The 18,171-nt window shown below is 43.1% G+C and overlaps 1 protein-coding gene across 2 annotated transcripts in view; it reads left to right on the top strand.

Moving 5' to 3' along the window:
* The first annotated feature begins 356 nt into the window (after positions 1-356).
* rfx2 (regulatory factor X, 2 (influences HLA class II expression)) overlaps positions 357-18,171 on the top strand; it is a 28,233-nt gene continuing 10,418 nt past the window's right edge. Inside the window, exons 1-8 of one of the 2 annotated variants that reach the window (XM_071913409.2) lie at positions 357-472; positions 11,752-11,866; positions 12,913-13,002; positions 13,225-13,307; positions 14,623-14,893; positions 16,322-16,396; positions 17,456-17,637; positions 17,837-17,956. In XM_071913409.2, coding sequence (XP_071769510.1) covers positions 11,759-11,866; positions 12,913-13,002; positions 13,225-13,307; positions 14,623-14,893; positions 16,322-16,396; positions 17,456-17,637; positions 17,837-17,956 — 929 coding nt within the window. In that variant the 5' untranslated portion in view covers positions 357-472; positions 11,752-11,758. The remainder of the gene's footprint in view (positions 473-11,751; positions 11,867-12,912; positions 13,003-13,224; positions 13,308-14,622; positions 14,894-16,321; positions 16,397-17,455; positions 17,638-17,836; positions 17,957-18,171) is intronic. The other variant, XM_071913410.2, reaches the window with a different exon arrangement.

Genomic DNA, 18,171 nt, shown 5'->3' with positions numbered 1-18,171 from the left:
TGCATTTGAATACATAGAAAAAAGATAAAAAGATAAAGATAAAATCTGCAAAAAAAAAGCAAAAACTGGTTTGTAGTGCCTGAAAGCCCTGGAAAACAAGAGGGATGGGCTAGATTACGCAAATAAAGCAGAGGTGAGTAAACTGAATTTGGTTAGGTTTACCTTTCACTACATCTCTAGTTAAGGCGGCCTCCTAGTGGTTCAATTCAAATTTACAGTTGAATGTCCAATCTGGGCGGGGTTTACTCCCTTTGCTCCCTCCCCCGCATGGTGAGGGCGCTGACGTAGGCAGTCGAGGGTAGCAACAGTTGCCTCGAGACCCCGTCGCGCCATAGTGACTGTAGCCGTGGAGACAGTTACTTACCAACGGGTGCAACACTCAGCAACAGCAGCAGCAGCAACTGGAAGTCAACGAGCGAGTGAGAGAGGGGAAAGAGAGCACAGCCAGGGCAGAACTTTTCTCAAGGCAAAGGTGACTATATCTTTACAGAATTGAGACATTGAATTTATCTTTTTTCGTTTTGGAGCAAAATACAATGGGATCGAATGCGTTGATACCACTTTCTATTATCTTCCACAACATAACTTTCCCTTCTTTGTTGCATCCGCCCCAAGTTGTAAACGGCTCTCCACTCTTCATTTAACTGACGTTCACCTGACGTTGGTAACAACTGTTTGCAACAAATGTCAGCTTGGCAAAAGTATGGTCAATGTTCGCAGTATTTAAGGTCTACTATGTATTTGGTTACACTTTACTTGACTTTACTATAATGTAATTCCATCTCGAAATTGATTCAACATCACTTGACACTTGTCGTTGCTATGTGTGTCGAACTGTGAACGCGCTTCCAATTGCATCCCACTTCGATGGATAGGTTGCTAGTCATGCTACAGGTGGCTAGCTAATGCTAACTTAGGCAATCATTAGTGATAAGTGCGAGTTCAGTTGCAGATTAAAACGTTTCTCACACTACCAGTAATGGCTCTATCTAGTTCGTCGTGACACGCCCAAACTTCAATTGAGTGTCTTTCTCTCATTTTTATTCAGAGCAGGTGGCAGTCTAGCTAACGTTAGCTTAGTCCAGGGCTCAGACTATGCGCTGGAACGAAGCCTGAACTGATCAGTGGGAGCACTTTCATTTCGGCAGACGTTTGTTAGCTGCCCCCGGGCCGTTTTCATTCAGATTACACTCGTATCGACACCTTGCTACAAACACTATCGTAAAACGAACTTTAAAATATCCAGTAGCTGCGCACGGAGATCTATGAGCTTGAACCGGCGACGTTACAACACGTTCATTAGTTACCAAACCTGATGCACAACCAGAAGAGTTGTCAGCTAATATTAGATTTATGGTCTGTGCTCCAGAGGCAGGCTAAACTATCTAACCTGTATGAAGCAATCATTTACTGCTGTTTGGGATGTAAGATCTGAATGGAACAATGAACTTGGCAAAGTTGCTAAGTTTTAGTATTTAGAAAATATAATAATCGGATATGTTACAGCTAGGTGGTGCTATGATGGCTCTTTATTCTCCTTGGTCCTGTTTTTACTGTCTTAACGAGAGATGGGGGTGCTCAGAGTGCTGTTTTCTATGTGATAATAAAATCGGATAGCAAATAAGGGTATAGACTTCATGGTACTCATAACAAATCTTTGATACTGAGTCCCTGTCCTCTCTCTTATTTCATTATATGGACCTTTGCTCCGTCCACTAACCTTTCCATTTTGTGTTTTTGATTGATGCTACACCGTTGAAGAGACCCACTGCAGATTGTTTGCTAATAGCCAAGTTGCTCTCAGTGATAATGTCACATTGTTCAGGTGGTAGTTCTCATTTGGGTTGCCATGTGGTTTGATTTCTTTGTAGAGTTGAGGGCCCATACCGATCTGAGCCATGGAAATAATGAGAAAACGAGGAAAAGGAGACCCCCTGTGTTTTTAGATAGCTATTTTCGTCAGTTTTACAGTGTGGCTGTGGCAGGTTTCTAATCCTGTGCATGTTGTGTTTTTTTCCCCTTCGTTTGGGCTTCTGTTTCTTTTGTCCCCTGGGATACATTTTAATCTAATGAACTCACTTTTCGGAGACAGCTGTCAGGCGCTCGGTCATTTGTAAGATTGTTTGCCATTGAAGCATATTAGGGAGAATCTTTGCGGCATGATAATTTACTCTCTAATTAATGCACTATCTGGTTTCTTCTAATGAAATAAGCTATGCAATGTCACATGTGTTTTTCTACAAAGTATTCATCTTTCATGGTTGAATGATTCATGATCAGAGGATGCATTATTGATGCAGCCCAATACCTGTTTCCTTTTTAGGTGAAAAGTGGTCATATTTTGGTTTCTTCATGACAGTAAAATAGAAAGTTCTTGAAGTTTCCCTCTCAACCAAGATTTGTTAAAATTTTACTCCTTTGCTTTTGGCGTGAGTATTTTGAACAAGAATTGAATGCACATTAACAGAGCACTCAGTTTGTTTTGAACAAAGTGTCAGAGAAAGAATCTTAACTTTGATTGGTCACACACTCTCCACAGCTACAAAGAAAATAAAGAAATGACTGCGCTGAAACTCTGTGCCCCCCCCCCCCCCCCCCCCCCCCCAATTTGAGCTTGACAGTGTTATGTTTACATGGCAACTTGATATACAAATACACCCAAAGTCATGGAAAGAAAGGAGATGGGGTGGGCCAGGGGGTGAAATGTTATTCTTTTAAAAGTCAGTGTTTTTAATCAGGTTATTTTCATCTCCCTCTTTGTGGCAAGAGTGCATAGTTTTGGCTTGCAGAGGCAGGTCAAAAGGAAAAGGTGCACAGAAAGGAGAACGGAACAACATGGAAAGCAGCTGGTGGTAGAGAGTTAAACCCATTCTATCGCTACATTTTCATGTAATGATCTCTTACTGATTTCCAAAGTAGCCTAAGTGAGTGATGAGAATGTAGTCATTTGGTTTAAAATGGGAGGAGAACGATTTTCTTCTTCCAGCAGCTCTCTTTTAGCTTACTTGTCATTTGCTTGCGCCTTAATTTCACAAATGCAGAACAGGCACATAAACACACACGCTTACATAGCACAACCATATTAAACTCATGTATTGTAAAGTGTAGTGAACCAAACATGCCATTAATGACACAGCCTACAGCCTGTGGTCGTGGTCATGCTTTGGTCCATTTCAGCGATGGATGCCGCAGAGGCCCGTGATTCACCGACAACTTATGCTTCATGTTTAGGCCTAGACTCCTGTCCTGTAGCCCGCTTTTAAACAGCACCTTCTCTGGATTTGCTCATATGATTGTGCTTAGCAGTGTCCACACAGATACCCGTGTGCCATTTTGAGTGTTTAATGGACTCGTGTGTAGTACAGTTCAGCTATCAAAAGGACAGCTGCAGTGGTCTCTTGGGCAGCGGGTGACCTGACACAGCTTTTGGTCACATGTCCTGTGTGTGTTCACGCGTGTGTATGCATGGGCGTGCTTTCGCATGTGTGCGTGTGGATGTGTTTGTGTGTGTTTGCTCATGCTGTATTTAGCTCATCTTGATGAGGCCCACCACTGCCCCGAGGAGAGGTTTTCAATCCAATAGCCAGCCACAAATATAGACATAGGCCTATTCACTGCTGTCCCTTCTGTTGTTACTGGTTACAGTTGATCATATTAATATAAACTTCCATTTAACGGCTATTAACTGAACTGCCTGGCTTTTGTGCATTTCATTATCTGATGTTAACACAGTTTCAATGCTGGGTTATCCCATATCTCCAGTCAAAGGCATGTCAAGAAATCACTGAGCAAAGCAGAAGAACTGAAAGGAGAATGCCTTGGGGGGCTTGTTAAGTGGAAATTAATAGTGCCATTTCTACACATGAATGTGTCAGTTTCGTAATCTTTCTAATTCATTTATTTGTTGAGGGCTTTTCATTTTAAGTGATGTGCTATATTTCAGTTTCATAATAATCTGATGAAAGGAAAATAGATTGTGTCCTTGATTCTGTTTTGTCTTCTCACATTAAGTCTTCCCTGGTAGTAAGGTTTTGGAAATCACTGTTAGCTTTCACTGCTAGGATACAAGGAAACAACCTTGTCATATACCAAAAAAATGCTGCCATTGATTTGGCCTTACACACAGTGGCAACAGGTTAAAACCTGTTGTGAAATGAAATGTTTTTCAGTCTACCTCCTCTCTTTGTGTGTGCTTGTGTGTGTGTCATCAGGAGCATTCTTAACATTCCACCTGGTTTGTATCGTAGCTACACAACTGCTAATTAAATTTCCTGCCACAAACAGCAGACAAGGCTGTGACATTTGCATTACAATGACTGCTCCGTCCCCTCCCTCTCTGGGCCTTTCAGGCAGGGATAGTAGCAGCCCCCATGCACTCCTCACTTTTCCTTTCTTTTGTAGAGTTTCAGACTAGTTTGTTAAGAAATGTTTATTTGGCTTAAAAAAAAAACTTCTGCCAGTGTAAACTTGCTACAAAATAATTAGAGCAACCAAGACTAGACCTTTACTAGAGTGAGATTTGGCCAGATTTGTTAATGAGTAGGCCCAGGCAGAATTTTTGTTTTCCTTTTTTATTTGCTGGGTCTCCGGGGTTGCTCTTCAGAAGCCCTTTAATGAGCAGATTTGAGTGGGAACAATGGCAGAGGAAGCCTGTTTCACAGGTGGAGGGAGACAGGCTTGCTTTGGCTAAAGGCTGGAAGTCCTTGTTACAGGGTGGCTTTCAGATCCCACCTCTGTCCTTTGAGAAACCCCACCACCTGTTGGCTTCGGAAGAGATCATAGTCAAGCGCTATGTCTCAACATGGGGGAGATGCTAAAACCAACATTGTATGCTAATTATTTCCATGTAAGAATCAACAACATTAGTGTTGTGTAATTGGAGATTGTCCTGGCTTGGTGCTGTCTGTCAGCCTTGGCCATGTTCCAAGTTACCTATATTGCAACCAGGAGAGGAGGACCAGTGGCAAACAGTTGCCACTGACAAAGCAGCCATGTATCAGACCAATTTGAGTTCCCACCCATCCTGGAAAACTTGGAAATTTAAAGACTATTTTGTCAGTCAGCAAAAACAAATGGAAAATATTAAAATGAACGAATAATGTTATTGAAAACTAGATGTGGTCTTGGAAAATCAGTTTCTGAAATTAACTATATTGTGCCACAACCTCATACTGTATGCTTTATGAAATGGTGCCATCTTAATGCAAATTGCAATGAGGGGGCACTTGTGAGATCAATTTGATGATTAATGTTCTGGAAATGACATCGAATATGACTTGCTAAATTAAATGAGTGTGAATGCTGCTGATGTCATGTGAGTAATCATTTTTAATATAAAAAGCGTATCCAGGCACTGCAATGAAGATTATTTAGAACCCAACCCTGGTCTCAGCAATGTCATGGCTCAGAAATGGAATAGTACTGTAGCCATACAAGGACTCTCACACCAACTAAAGCCTAGGACAGACTAGAAAACTGTTGCCTCACTAGGGCAGTTCAGACTACACACTTGCCGGCTGGTCGGGAAAATGTTCACACTATGTGACGGGACAAAGATGGGCGTCACACATGAAGTAGAGGGATCACACACTACATAACATAAACACAAACACACTACCTGATTCTGTCATTCAAAAATGTTTACCCATTCATCCAGAACAGTTCACTGTAGATACAACATAGATGTTCTATCATTCCTTGTTCCAGAAGCCTACAGTTTACATTTACATTACAAATGTATTTTGAAGTGACACCATTACAAGAATAACATTGATGTGTTGATGTGTCACTCTCAGATTTCAGTCTTGGTGAGTCTTGTACCGCTTCACACTACAGGAGCCTGACCAGACTTGGCACAACAAAATCAAACATGTTTGAAAAAATCACGTCAGGTCAAATGGCCAAAGTTGGCAGCTTTCGGAGAAAGGGATAGTCTGCCGTGACTAGCCCAGATTCAAATCGGGCTTAGAGTCGGCATTAAAATCATCTAGTTTGACTTGCGCTTAAATCCACTCCCTCTGTGGCCGGCTGCAACAGCTGGCAAACCACTAGGATGGGATTTGGCCACAACTCAGTCATGAACAGATACCATCTCCAGGATATTACATTGCAACGATAAGACACACTCATCTGAGGTTGATGCAAGAATTCAGCATGGCACAGTATTCACTGCATGAAAAAAACTTGGATCTGTGTTGAATCTTAAAACATTAACTGGTGACTCATTGGTTTGTTTCAAGTAGTGCTTGTGAAAGCATATGATGAATCGCAGTGTCATACAGTATCTGTGTGGAGGGAACGCTTGCCAAGAAAACGGAGAATTCCACTTGTGAGACACAGCGTTTATCTTAGGTTCATGGGTCAAGATAATAGGAGCACTCTGCCAGCTTCTGAGGGCATCTTTGCAGAATCTGGCTCCTTAGGAAATAATCCATTCAAAGTCCCCAGGTTGGATACACACCTGTTAAAGAGAGTGACTGAAAACAGATTTAAAACAGGCTTATAGTGTGATTTTTGTGTGTCTTGTTTGCATGAACACCATTGAAAATATTCCCTCAGTGTAAGAAAGGAGGATGTCAGTCTGAGCTTGGCAAAAGCCCTGGGGTCCTTAGCCACTCTGTACACTCGGTCATGGTGGATTGTTTTGATTAAATGTGATCCCTCTATGATCATGGTTTTTAAACAGTCATGTTTTTCCTTGCATTATCAAAGGGAAAGTTGCTTGCTTTATGTAGTTTAGAAAACTGGAGATTTTCAAAAGGGACAACGTAATGTGGAGAATATGTTGGGTGATGCAATAGCTTTAGGCAGCGTTGTCCATATTATGTGCTTTGTATCTAGCTGTGAATCTAATGTTTAAGTTGAAATTTTAGCTGTCCTGCACATGTTGTGTGGATATGGATCTAGAAGCAGTGAGTCTAAGCATCCAAAAAGTTATTGCATGAAGTGATGTAATCACTCAGCTGCAATGCTTTTCTAAAACATTAATTATGTTATAGCAAAAAAGAATAAAACGGCTTTCATGCGAGGAGCCAAATGGAAACCAAATATCACAAACCGTTTCTCTCCACCATCTCCATTAGCAACCAGGTGTCGTGACAACAAAGAGCGAAGTTCCCTCCACTGTGTCATCAGCATGCCAGTCTTGAGGAACATGAGATAATCGTTCATTAAAGAGAGAGACGCCCACGTGCACGAGATTAGTCTGATTACCTTCCCGGTTGTGACTCGTCCCCCTCCCTCCTCCCTGCGTGTCTTTTGTTGTGTTTTCCAGTTTAACTTCTCATAATCGTGTAGCTTCACTGTTTCAAATCCCTATTCTTCATCTTGAGATGTTAAATGGTGGGGATAGGGGCTGGGGGTGGAAATCTGGAAAGGGTTAGAGGAGGTGGGGGGTTGGGGGAGGAAGGTGCTAGTGTAGTGCATGGGCGAACACACCGTCTCCATGGCAACGGTTTGATCATTCTCTCTGTGGCTGTCAGGCCTGCAGCACACATGGTGACGGAGTGGACAGGTTGTGCTGATGGCCAGAGGTGGGGAGGTGAGCTAGAGAGAGGAGGGGAGACTTGGATCAGAAGCTGGGGTTGGTGCCTCCTCTCTCTCTCTCTCTCTCTCTCTCTCTCTCTCTCACTCTCTCACTCTCTCTCTCTCTCTCTCTCTCTCTCTCTCACTCTCTCACTCTCTCTCTCTCGCTCTCACTTGCTCCCTCTCTTTCTTCCTCAAACCCTGCCATCTGCAGACCCCAAGAGCTGCTTTGATTGGATTAGCCATGAATTAATGAGACAGGCTTGAAGAACAGCCTCTGTTGTGGAAATCTCTTATCATATCTTAATTTGCTCTTTGTGTGAGCGCGTGTGCCTGTGTGATCTTACAGGTTTTTATAGGTTTTTGTAGTTTAAAAAAAAAGAAAGAAAAGAAAGTCGATCTAAGTTTCTTCAAACCGCAGAATTGCAACAGAATTTGTTTCCCACTGAACATAATAATGATCCTCAGATTAGGAAACGCATGTAAAACATATGTTAATGGTGTGACAGGGTTTTGGGGCTGGGGAGGTTGGATTGAAAAGAGTAGGCTACTTGGGGAAACAGGGCTAGTTGGTAATAAAAGTAGTGTTGAACAAATGTCCCCCATAGACGTCAATTTAACAGCAACAAGTGTCTGCCTCTCCTTTATTGCTGGGTTGTTTCAACTTCTACTGAGTTGTAAAAAGCAGTAAGCACTCTGACATGATTCTGCTCAAGGTGTCTCACTAGCTCCTCTGCCTAGGTTAGGAAGTTTGGAAAGTCTTTCGACTTGGTTTTGAAAGCAGTTGTTTTTGGGTGGCAGAAGTGTAAGGAAAGCTTGAAGGATAGACTGTTGCCTTCCTGATGACTTAAACATTCCTCTTTTTTTGACTCCAAGTAGATACAAAAAGGGAACACTTCATTCTGTCCTCTTCAATCAAGTCTAAACCAGCATAAAGTCTTAACATTTTTATATAATCTTTCCTCACTGCAGCACAGGAATAACTCTGTCTCTGTGTCCCCTGGTGCCTGAAATTAATAGCTTACATATTTATTGTTGTAAGTTTCTGCTTAGTGTGAGATAGAGGGATCAGGTGGGGGATGGCATTGTTTGGTTTGGGAAGTATTCTGTTGGTTGCATAGCAACAGGCTCCTGGAAACGGGAGTGGACGGTGTTGCCACTAGCAACCGTTGTTGCTCTGCAAACAATGTGGGCCAGTGCAAACATGAGCCAAGACTGTGGGCTCCTGCTTTTAATTGAACATCTGTATGTGTTTTTCTCTGATTGAGCACTGTTTAAGTTAGATTTGTCAGTGACAGATGTTTAAATCTTGTCTGCATTGTCAACATTAGGCTATAGTTTTACAGTCAGTTTATAGAGCTTTGGAATTGTGGAGTTCTTAAATTTTTCTCATTTCCTTATAGCTTTAAAACCTCAGGTGACGCCTTGAATAGGGGAGCCATTCTTGTAATTTTCCTAATTGCTCATTTGAGATTTGCCTGAGTGAAAATGGGCTGACTTATTATGATGGGACTTGTGTGTGAAGTTGTCTCTGGGTTGGAGGGAGAAAGGCTTGGCTCTAAAGAGCAGCCCATTCACAGTAGGGTTTCTGCAGTGGTCTGCTGCGTCTCCTGCTGTGTTCTGCCTTTGTGCTGCTCATAGCTGCTGGTGGGGAATTTGTGTGGCTTTTAACCTTCCCTGAAGGCTGAGGAGAAAGAGTCCTCTCTGCCTGCAGACTCTCTCCCTCTCTCGTCCAGTCAGACAATTTGGCGCACTTCACCACACCTATTAAAGCCAGCACTTTAATTGAGCTTTTATGGATGAAAATGTGCTGGTCAGTGCACAATTTTATGACCCCCCACCATCTCGCCCTGCCACCCATTCCTTTAATGGTGTAAAGAAACCCTCAGGCTTGTTCTCTCTTCCTTTGGTGAAAATGACAAGTGCAAAGAAGTCCAAAGATAACTGATGGGATTGTTACACGTGTATTTATAACTCAACTGACACCTCATGGACAAATTCCTTGCTTAAGAAAGATGTTTGAGTACTGGAGTTGCTTTTAAAGTTCACTCCAAGCCAACACCATTCTGATAATAGTCTTTTGATATTTATATGACATACAAAGAAGAGGCGTGAAGCAAAATTGTAATAGAATATGAGGGATGACTTTAAATGGGAAGACCCTTACAGATGAGTGCTAATTATGCCTCATGCTGACAAATACATTGCAGATGGATCCAGAGGACTGCATATGACAGACTGGATGTGGTGCTGGTGAAGTGTTTGGGGATTTGGTAGCATCTTTGCTTTCTCATAGCTTAGGTCTGTGTGTGAAGGATGATGAGACAGCAATTGACACATGTCAGGAATTTCAACATAGGCCTTCTCCACTCAGTCTATTAGTCATGTAGACAGAGCAGTGTTTTTGCCTGTGGCAAAGTCTTCATGCTTGGAAAATGTCAGTGGCGGCACACCCAACTGTTGTTGTTATTCTCTCTAAGAGGGTCAATTTCACAATCTGTCTGATAGTTTGGGTTTGTTTAGGTAGCTCACAGGTCTACAGTGTAATCTTTCGTTTGCCACCAGTTGTCTTCCTTTGTATTTGCAGACCTGCTATTGTTAGGCCAGGGGATATCATTTATCACCTGCCGTAGAGAGTGGGGATTGGAGGACTGAGAGGCTGTTGCCAAAATTAACATTCGCTACAGAAAAAGAGTGAAAGAGCCAGACTCACTTCTGTGTGTCAAATGCAGTGTGAAGCAGCTTTGAACACAATTGGGAGCTCAGTCAGAAAGTATAGGTTAGCCTTGAGAGCCAAGAGATGAGCCTGGCTGCACCTGTTGTTCGGATCTAATGGCTCAACCTGTAGATTACTGTAGCCTAAGTGGTGTTCTTCAGGCACTCTCTTCCAGTAAATTAAAATAACATTATAGTGAGCAGTGTGTTATGACTGGTAAGGGGGCGTTTGTAGTGTAGGTATTGTGTCTTCTTGAGCAGGTTCTGTCTTGTGGTCCATAGCTGTAATGATCCTGGAGAAGCACCATTCCCCTGTCTGCCGACTGACTTTGCCCACTGTTCCTGATTTTCTGCCTAAAGCAAAAGGCCTCTCATCAATTGACTCCCCCCCCCAAATCACAAACACACACACACACACACACACACACACACACACACACACACACACACACACACACACACTTCTCTCCCTCATCCTTTCTCAGCTCTCCCTCCCCCACCCCCGCTAACCCCTGCCATATCTCCCTCTCTCCCTTTCTCTAATCCTCCTCCCCCTCTTCTCTTTGCAGCCACACTCGAAAGTTCCTGTGCATGAGCTTTAAAAAGGGGGAAAAAAAAGAGGAGTGAGCAGGGAGGGGAGGAGGGGGTAGAGTTAGGGGTGGTCGTCATGGATTCCTCACCATAGCAACCGACAAACGTTTACAAAGCATTGAGGAATTTCCTCATATCAGCTGGATTATTGGAGCCCTCAGAGAACGGCTCTCGTTCGAAACAAACGCTGGATATCATCAGGACCCTGGCAGGGGCTGGAGCCCCACTGCCATTTTCATCTCTCTTTCCCCCCCCCTTTTTTCTTTTTTGGAGAGACTGGGGAAGTTGTTTTTTATCTTGCTCACTCCCCCTTGCAGTTCCATTCTTCTCTTATCCCTCCCTTGCTCCCGCTCTTTCCCTCTCTTTCCCTCTTTAAAAAGAGAGCCTTTGTGTCACTCCATTTTTAGCTCTCCTCCTTTACTATGCTGTGCACATTGTCACCCAGTGGAAAGCCCAGTGGCAGCAGTGAGGGTTTAGTCCTTGGGGAGCAGTTCAATCCTACTGGTATCCTGATTGTACTGTAACTTTTCCACCTGTGTCTGTCCTGCCAGCAGGACTAGTGGTGTCTGTGTAATGCTGTTGGATTGGTTATTATTCCATTGATTAAGGCCAAAGGTGGGCAGCCTCTGGGGCTCTGAGAGCTTTACTGACTCAGCTTGACTTGGCAAAGCCAGAAACCCCCTGGGGCACGATGAATGCCCTGGTGCTTCCAAGAGTGAAGGGAGTGGGGAGAAAGAGCATTTATTTGGTATGGCTGTCCATGTGTATGGACTTGAAATATTCTTATCCTGTTCTTCCAGGCTTCAGCGTTACCTATAAGAGTGTGTCTTCAATCCAGCATGGAATGTCCACATACATGACTCTCCTCTCCTCTCCTCTCCCCTCCTGTCCCCCCTTGTCCTTTCCATCTGTCCCCTGCAGTCCCAGCATGCAGAGCTCCGAGGGAGGGTCCGACTCCACATCCAGTGTGGCAGCGTTGCGTACGTCGACATCCGCCCAGGCTCCTGTGGTACAGCCCGTCCCAGCCTCCCAGCAAGTAGGTCGCTACCCCCACCCTGCCAACTGCTACTCGCATAGTCATTGTAGAATTCCCCCATTGTTGTGCATTTGTCCTGTCATTAGAGTTGCTGTAACTGTTGCAGCCTATTCCTTTTCAAATGTCGTAAAGTAGAACTGAATAATTATGTTGGAACACAAAACTAACAGCTGGTTGCTACACTAGTCCTTGTGCCTTGTCTGAAAAGAAAACAGAGCAATATCTGAACAGAGAATTTCTCCTCGAGGCGTAGTAAAAATGCAGCAGTAGTTTAGTGCTCCATGCAGTACCTGCTCAGAAAAATGTGTTTTTTACAATGGCTACATTTATAAGCTACTGCTGTTACCCCTCCATTCTGACAACAGATGCCACTAGTATTCATTAACCCTGCCAAGGGGCAGGCTTCTGCCATGCCCTCTCCCTGCAACAGTTTACTGGACCAATACTTACATTCTACCACAAATAGTTAGGGTATAGAATAAAAGACAGTGTTGTCAGCAGAATCCATAGAGACCAAACTGAATCCCTGTTGTAATAATAACTTTGGTCAGTACATCTCCTTTGCCTGTGACCAGCTGAGTACGTTGAGAAAAAGCAGTGCTGCGCGATAGACACCGCTGTCCAGTTCTGACCTATCTCAGGCTTGTAGAGAAAAACGAAAGGTTTTATTTATTTTTTTTTGTCATGAACATGAATCTCCATCAGTGCTTGCTTGAAGAGGGCAACCAGGGGTGGTTGTCCAAAACCATCAAAGAAACATTTGTCTCAAACCAACACACACTGCGGCCACTACCAAAATGGAGAAAGACAAAAAACAAACATCAAACATCAGCTTTTCTACAAATGTTCCCCCTGCATTTGTTAGGTAATTGACATGTATATTGATGAGTTTGCCCTGTGCTCTTACTGACCTAAAAAGTCAAGTGTTTTTGCCTGTATTGTGTTGACTATCGTATGTCTGCACTGGTGTGTGTTTGTGTATAATGTATGTGTGTGATTGTACATGCATAATGTATATAATAGTGTTATATCTTTTATCCATACAGAGGGTGCTGGTTCAAGCCACAGGCTCAGCTCAGAAGGGAGCGCAAGTACAGCAACTGTCAGTACCCAGGGTTCAACAGGTCCCTCAGCAGGTACACACACATATACACGCACGTATACATGTGTGCACGCGCACACACACACTAACATATTTCTCATATTTTCTCATATTTCTCTCTCCATTTCTTTATGATTCAAAAGAGTTAATTAGAGTCTCAATGACATAATATTCTAAGATTTACCTTTCTGTTTATTCATTATCCTTCCCTGGTTGTGAGCCCTACTTTGATTCTCCTGTTTGTTTCTGACTATAGGTTCAGCAGGTGCAACATGTCTACCCATCCCAGGTCCAATACATAGGAGAGAGCGGAGAGACTATTTACACCAATGGAACTATGTAAGCAATGTTGCACCACTCCACGGTTACAGCAAAGGAATATGATGCATGTTTTCATATTGTAGTCTGACTCACAGCAACTTTCGTGGAGGAATAGTGATTTCTTCTGCCAATTGCAGAGCAGAAATAGAAGACACTCATCAACCCTACGTTGTGTGCATCACCCTGGATTCTAATTGGTTTAATAATGGTAATAAGGCAAATAATCTAGACTTTACCAAGAGTAGTTTTTCAGTGGGCTGAAAACATATTTTCGCCCAGGAACGCAGGAATGCTCATTAATTACTCTTGTTGAGTGGGGACCCGAGATTAACGGGACCCTGACGCATTTTGGATTCAGTCTCCCAGCTCATAAAAGAAGCTGGTCTTCACTCTACCTTGAGGGGACGACCCAGTGGTCGAGTAGACAAGTCGACATTACTGGTGGGGCTGTCTGTTTACTGTGACTGGCTGCACTGGTTTGAGTCCAGCTTGTGCTATTTTTTTCTCTTCTCCTACCTGTATGGCTGCACAATTAATTGTTGTATAACTGTATAGCATGATTTTAGTTTGCACAATTGATAGTTGTAGAATATTGGAATTTGTAGTAGTGAAACATTTCATTTTGCTCAGACCGTTACAGTTGAAAATAGCCAAGATTTTAATAAAATCCTGTAAAATAATTGTGCTTGTCAAATCATAGAGACACATAATTGTGATTAATAATGCTGATCACAGTATCTAATCAGGATAAAATTTTGCCAAATATCATCCATATGACTTCATTTAGAGTCATCTTGAGTTATTGTATGAATAGCTGCTGGATGAAGAGTATGATGACAAGCAAGACTTTCAAGGCCACTTTCCTCATCATTTTCACTGTATCACATCCAGCTGCTTTTAAAGTGATTCTAATCAGAGCGCCATTAGAGCCAATTGAAATCTGATTGATTTTTGTTGTTGTTGTTGTTGTTTTTTTACAGATAGATGTGTGATACACTTCCAGCATTACCCAAGTAATTTGACAATATAAATTGTATTGCTGTCAAAGTAAACAACATTCTGTACTGTATCTACAGTACTCTTGTGCCCTTGCACAAGACTTGGAAGTCAGCAGATTAAAGGCCCTTCTCTCCAGAGGGAGCATACTCCTAGATTGCTCTAGTACACATGACCTCTTAAAATTCATCAGTGGTTGTGAAATGTATTTAAATGTCTTTGGCAACATCATAGAAGACATCACTGCAATTTGCATGCAGTGATGTCTTCTATGAGAGAGAGCCTTTTGTATATATATTTTTGCAGTTTGATCAATCATGCCCTGCTCTCTCCACAGTCGAGCAGCCTACTCCTACAACCCGGAGGCTCAGTTGTATGGACAGGGCAGTGGAGGAACCTACTTTGACTCGCAGGCTGGAGGAGCTCATGTCACCACAGTGGTCTCCTCTGCCAGTGGAGGGGTGCCCCCTCATGGCATGGTGGGCATCGCCATGGACGTGGGCAGCAGCCACATCATCTCCAGCGGTAGTACCTACCTGATCCACGGAGGAAGCATGGAGGGAAGCCGCAACCACATCTCACACTCCTCACGCTCCTCCTCAGCTATGGTGAGCAACACCCATCCCACTGCTCCCATGGGGCTCACACTAGCACTCTGGCATTGGTAATCTGGTATCTTTCCAATACAATAGGATTAATGGGCAAGCAAAAAATTCTAAGTGTTAATTAGAGGTCTAAGACCACCAAAGACAAAGAATGGCTGTGAAGGTCAATCTCTGACCTGAGGGGTTGTTTCTGTACTGCTGTGCTGTGGGCAGTCTAAATGTAAATTTCTGCTCTCTAGTGTGTATAAATCATTAGTTACTAAAACTAGTACTAACACACACAAATTGCCCTGCCTAGCAAACGTCCTCACTGCCATATGGGCATGTGGGATGCACGCTGGTGTTAACTGTCATCACTGCTGCCTGAGCCTGTGTCCTGACCGCCCAGCCTCCCAGGACAAGACAAACAGATAGGGAGAGAGACAGAGGGCTACAGCAAGCTGAGTTTGGGCCTCTTAGCATCGCAGTAATGTACAGAGAGCAGAGAGGAGCAGGCAGAGAGCCTGAAGAATCGGGGCACTGGCTTAAATAATTCAACACTGCCTTGTTTCAGAGGTTTTCACAGGCACTTGAGCGCCCTGCGAAACAAAGCAACCCCTGGGGCTCATTACCATTTGGCCAAGAGCCCTCGGGAGCCTTCTTAAGGCTTGGAACATTGCCTGCTTCTTTTTCCTTTTCTTCTGTCTCAAATTTGGCTGCAGTACCACACATCTTCTCTTTTTTCTACTCTTTATTTTCTTCTAAGGCTTTAAAGAAAGTCCCTGGTTTTGTCATTCCCTATGCCTGCCAATTTATCTCCATTATTTTCTGTCGTCCATACCACTGAAAGTCCCAATGATCTGGTATATTCATTGAAAATGGTTTCATTGGGATACCTAATGGAAAGAAAAGGCCAGTATGATATGGAAATATATTTTATATCACCACTGTCCTGCTCCTGTTTTAGTTACAACTTAGTGTAAGTGATCACTACATTTCAAATATACTCTCAAGGTTGCATTGTTTGGTGATTTTTTTGGGGGGAAAGGTGAACATTGTTGACCCATTGTCCCAGAACTTGATGTGACCTGTGCCCTGTTTGTGGTTCCTATTTGCATACATTAGAGTGTCTGACTGCAAGCCTTCAGTGAGCAGCTTAACCCTATGAGTCCCTTGATTTGCATGCTTTTGTCAGCCAATAATGAATTTGGCTGCAACACTGACTGATTTTAATGGAAATGCAGAGATCTGGCTGCCCGCTAACAGTCTTATTTCCTTTCTCTGTTTTGTGTTTTTTTTTTTTTTTTCCCCCGTATACCCCTGCTTATTTCTCTCTCTATCTCTCTATCTATCTCTCTCTTTCACTTGCTCATCCTCTCTTGCCTCCTCCCCTCCAATGTCTACTCTTTTTTTTTTTTTTTTTTCATTTTTGCATGCTTCTTTTTTCTTTAGCTTGAAATGGCGATTGAAAACCTCCAAAAGTCTGAAGGAATTGCAACTCACAAAAGCAGCCTGCTCAACAGCCATGTAAGTCAACCAGGAACTTTCTTTGAAAAGGACATGAGAGAAATTGAAAAAAGGCTTGGCTGTACCTTAGGCAGTGTGTTCTACTTGTGTGTTCTACTAAAGTGAACACATTACCTACTGCTAGCTGTTCTTACTCTGCACTGTCCCATTAACTTGCATAATTGTCTCAATTAGTTTTCGTCCTGAATCTGGACTTGCATTTGCTATCACTTGTTGCTCAAGAATGTATCTTGTATCTGTGCTTTGTTTAATACTCTGCATGTACTTAAGCGGATTGATTTTTTCCGCTATGTGATTGCTTTGCTCCCTAAGCCAAAACGAACATTTCCTTGCTAATTTCATACCCAAATACATCAAGACATGCTCTCACTGTCACTCAGTTATATTGCAGTATAATTTGTGTCCTCTTGTTGGGAGACTATCATCTCAATTATAACACCATGAAATGGAAATGAGATTCAGTACTACTTGACTGTACTTAATTTCCCATCTGAGTGATGGTCGGGATGGTAATAAACTGGTTTAGATGCTTCCCTGTGTACGTTCCAGCTCTTAACTTCAGCCGCCCTCTCTACAATCTCCCCGTCATCCTTATAAATTTAAATATTATTTGATGTAGTTGTTTGCAATTTGATTGGTAAATTGGTTATTCCAAGCTTTTTATGCCAGTTCTTTATGATTGCGCTGGCTACAGACAGGAACAAGACAGACTGTGTCCTTCTCAGTATTGTCTGTCATGACGATTTGGAGCCTAATAGAATTGATAGCTCTCCAGATGTCTTTGTACAATTAGCCATTCCCTATCCAGTAGTCATTTACTCCCCCAGTCAAGAAATAAAGGCTTAGGCATAGCCACAGTGGGAGTGCAATGTTCTCTCCAGTATTTAAAACAGATGGCTTGGTGATGGATGTGAGAGTGTACGTGTCTTATCTGTCTTTTGATGTGATAATAAGATCCACTGCTCCTCTCCATTGCTGGCCAGGTGACGATCAGAGGGCAGTCGGTCCATTAGGGCTGACTGATTGTGAGACTGTGTCCTGTGTATCTTTTTGTTTTAGCTGCAGTGGCTGCTGGATAACTATGAGACTGCAGAAGGAGTGAGCCTGCCCAGGTGCTCCTTGTATAACCACTACTTGCGCCACTGTCAGGAACAGAAACTGGATCCGGTCAATGCAGCCTCCTTCGGCAAGCTCATCCGCTCAGTCTTCATGGGCCTAAGGACGCGGCGCCTCGGCACCAGGTAGAAGCAGGAAGAAGTGCATGCTGATGATGAAGATGCTGATAACTGTAATCATGTAACCATCATAGATGCGATGAGTATGATGATTCTTGTAGGCACAGGAGACTTGCTGATGGAAGAGGCTAATGATAGTGATTACACTGATGGCAAGCCTTCTCCTCCTCACTGCTTTCTGGCTTTCTCTTACTGAATCTACCAGAGGCAACTCGAAGTATCATTACTATGGCATCCGGGTGAAGCCTGACTCACCCCTCAACCGGCTGCAGGAGGACACCCAGTACATGGCCATGAGGCAGCAGCCCGTCCACCAGAAGCAGAGGTCAGCTCTCTCTCCCTGTCGTTTGCCATTTTTGTCTTCCTCCTCCTCCTCCTTCCTTTCCATTTATCTGGCTCTCTCTCTCTCACATCTGGCTAAAACTAAACTCAGCTAAAACTCTTGTGTCATTTTGTTGAAGTTATTATTATTTTTTGTTTTCACTGCATAGTCCCCGCTTTGGTGTCAATGAGTTGTAGTGTTAAATGTCAGAGCTTTGT

The sequence above is a fragment of the Centroberyx gerrardi genome, chromosome 9 (genome assembly GCF_048128805.1).
Source record: "Centroberyx gerrardi isolate f3 chromosome 9, fCenGer3.hap1.cur.20231027, whole genome shotgun sequence".
Classification (NCBI taxonomy): Eukaryota; Metazoa; Chordata; class Actinopteri; order Beryciformes; family Berycidae; genus Centroberyx; species Centroberyx gerrardi.
Note: the sequence above shows the minus strand (reverse complement) of the source record. Positions and strands in the feature narration are given on the sequence as shown.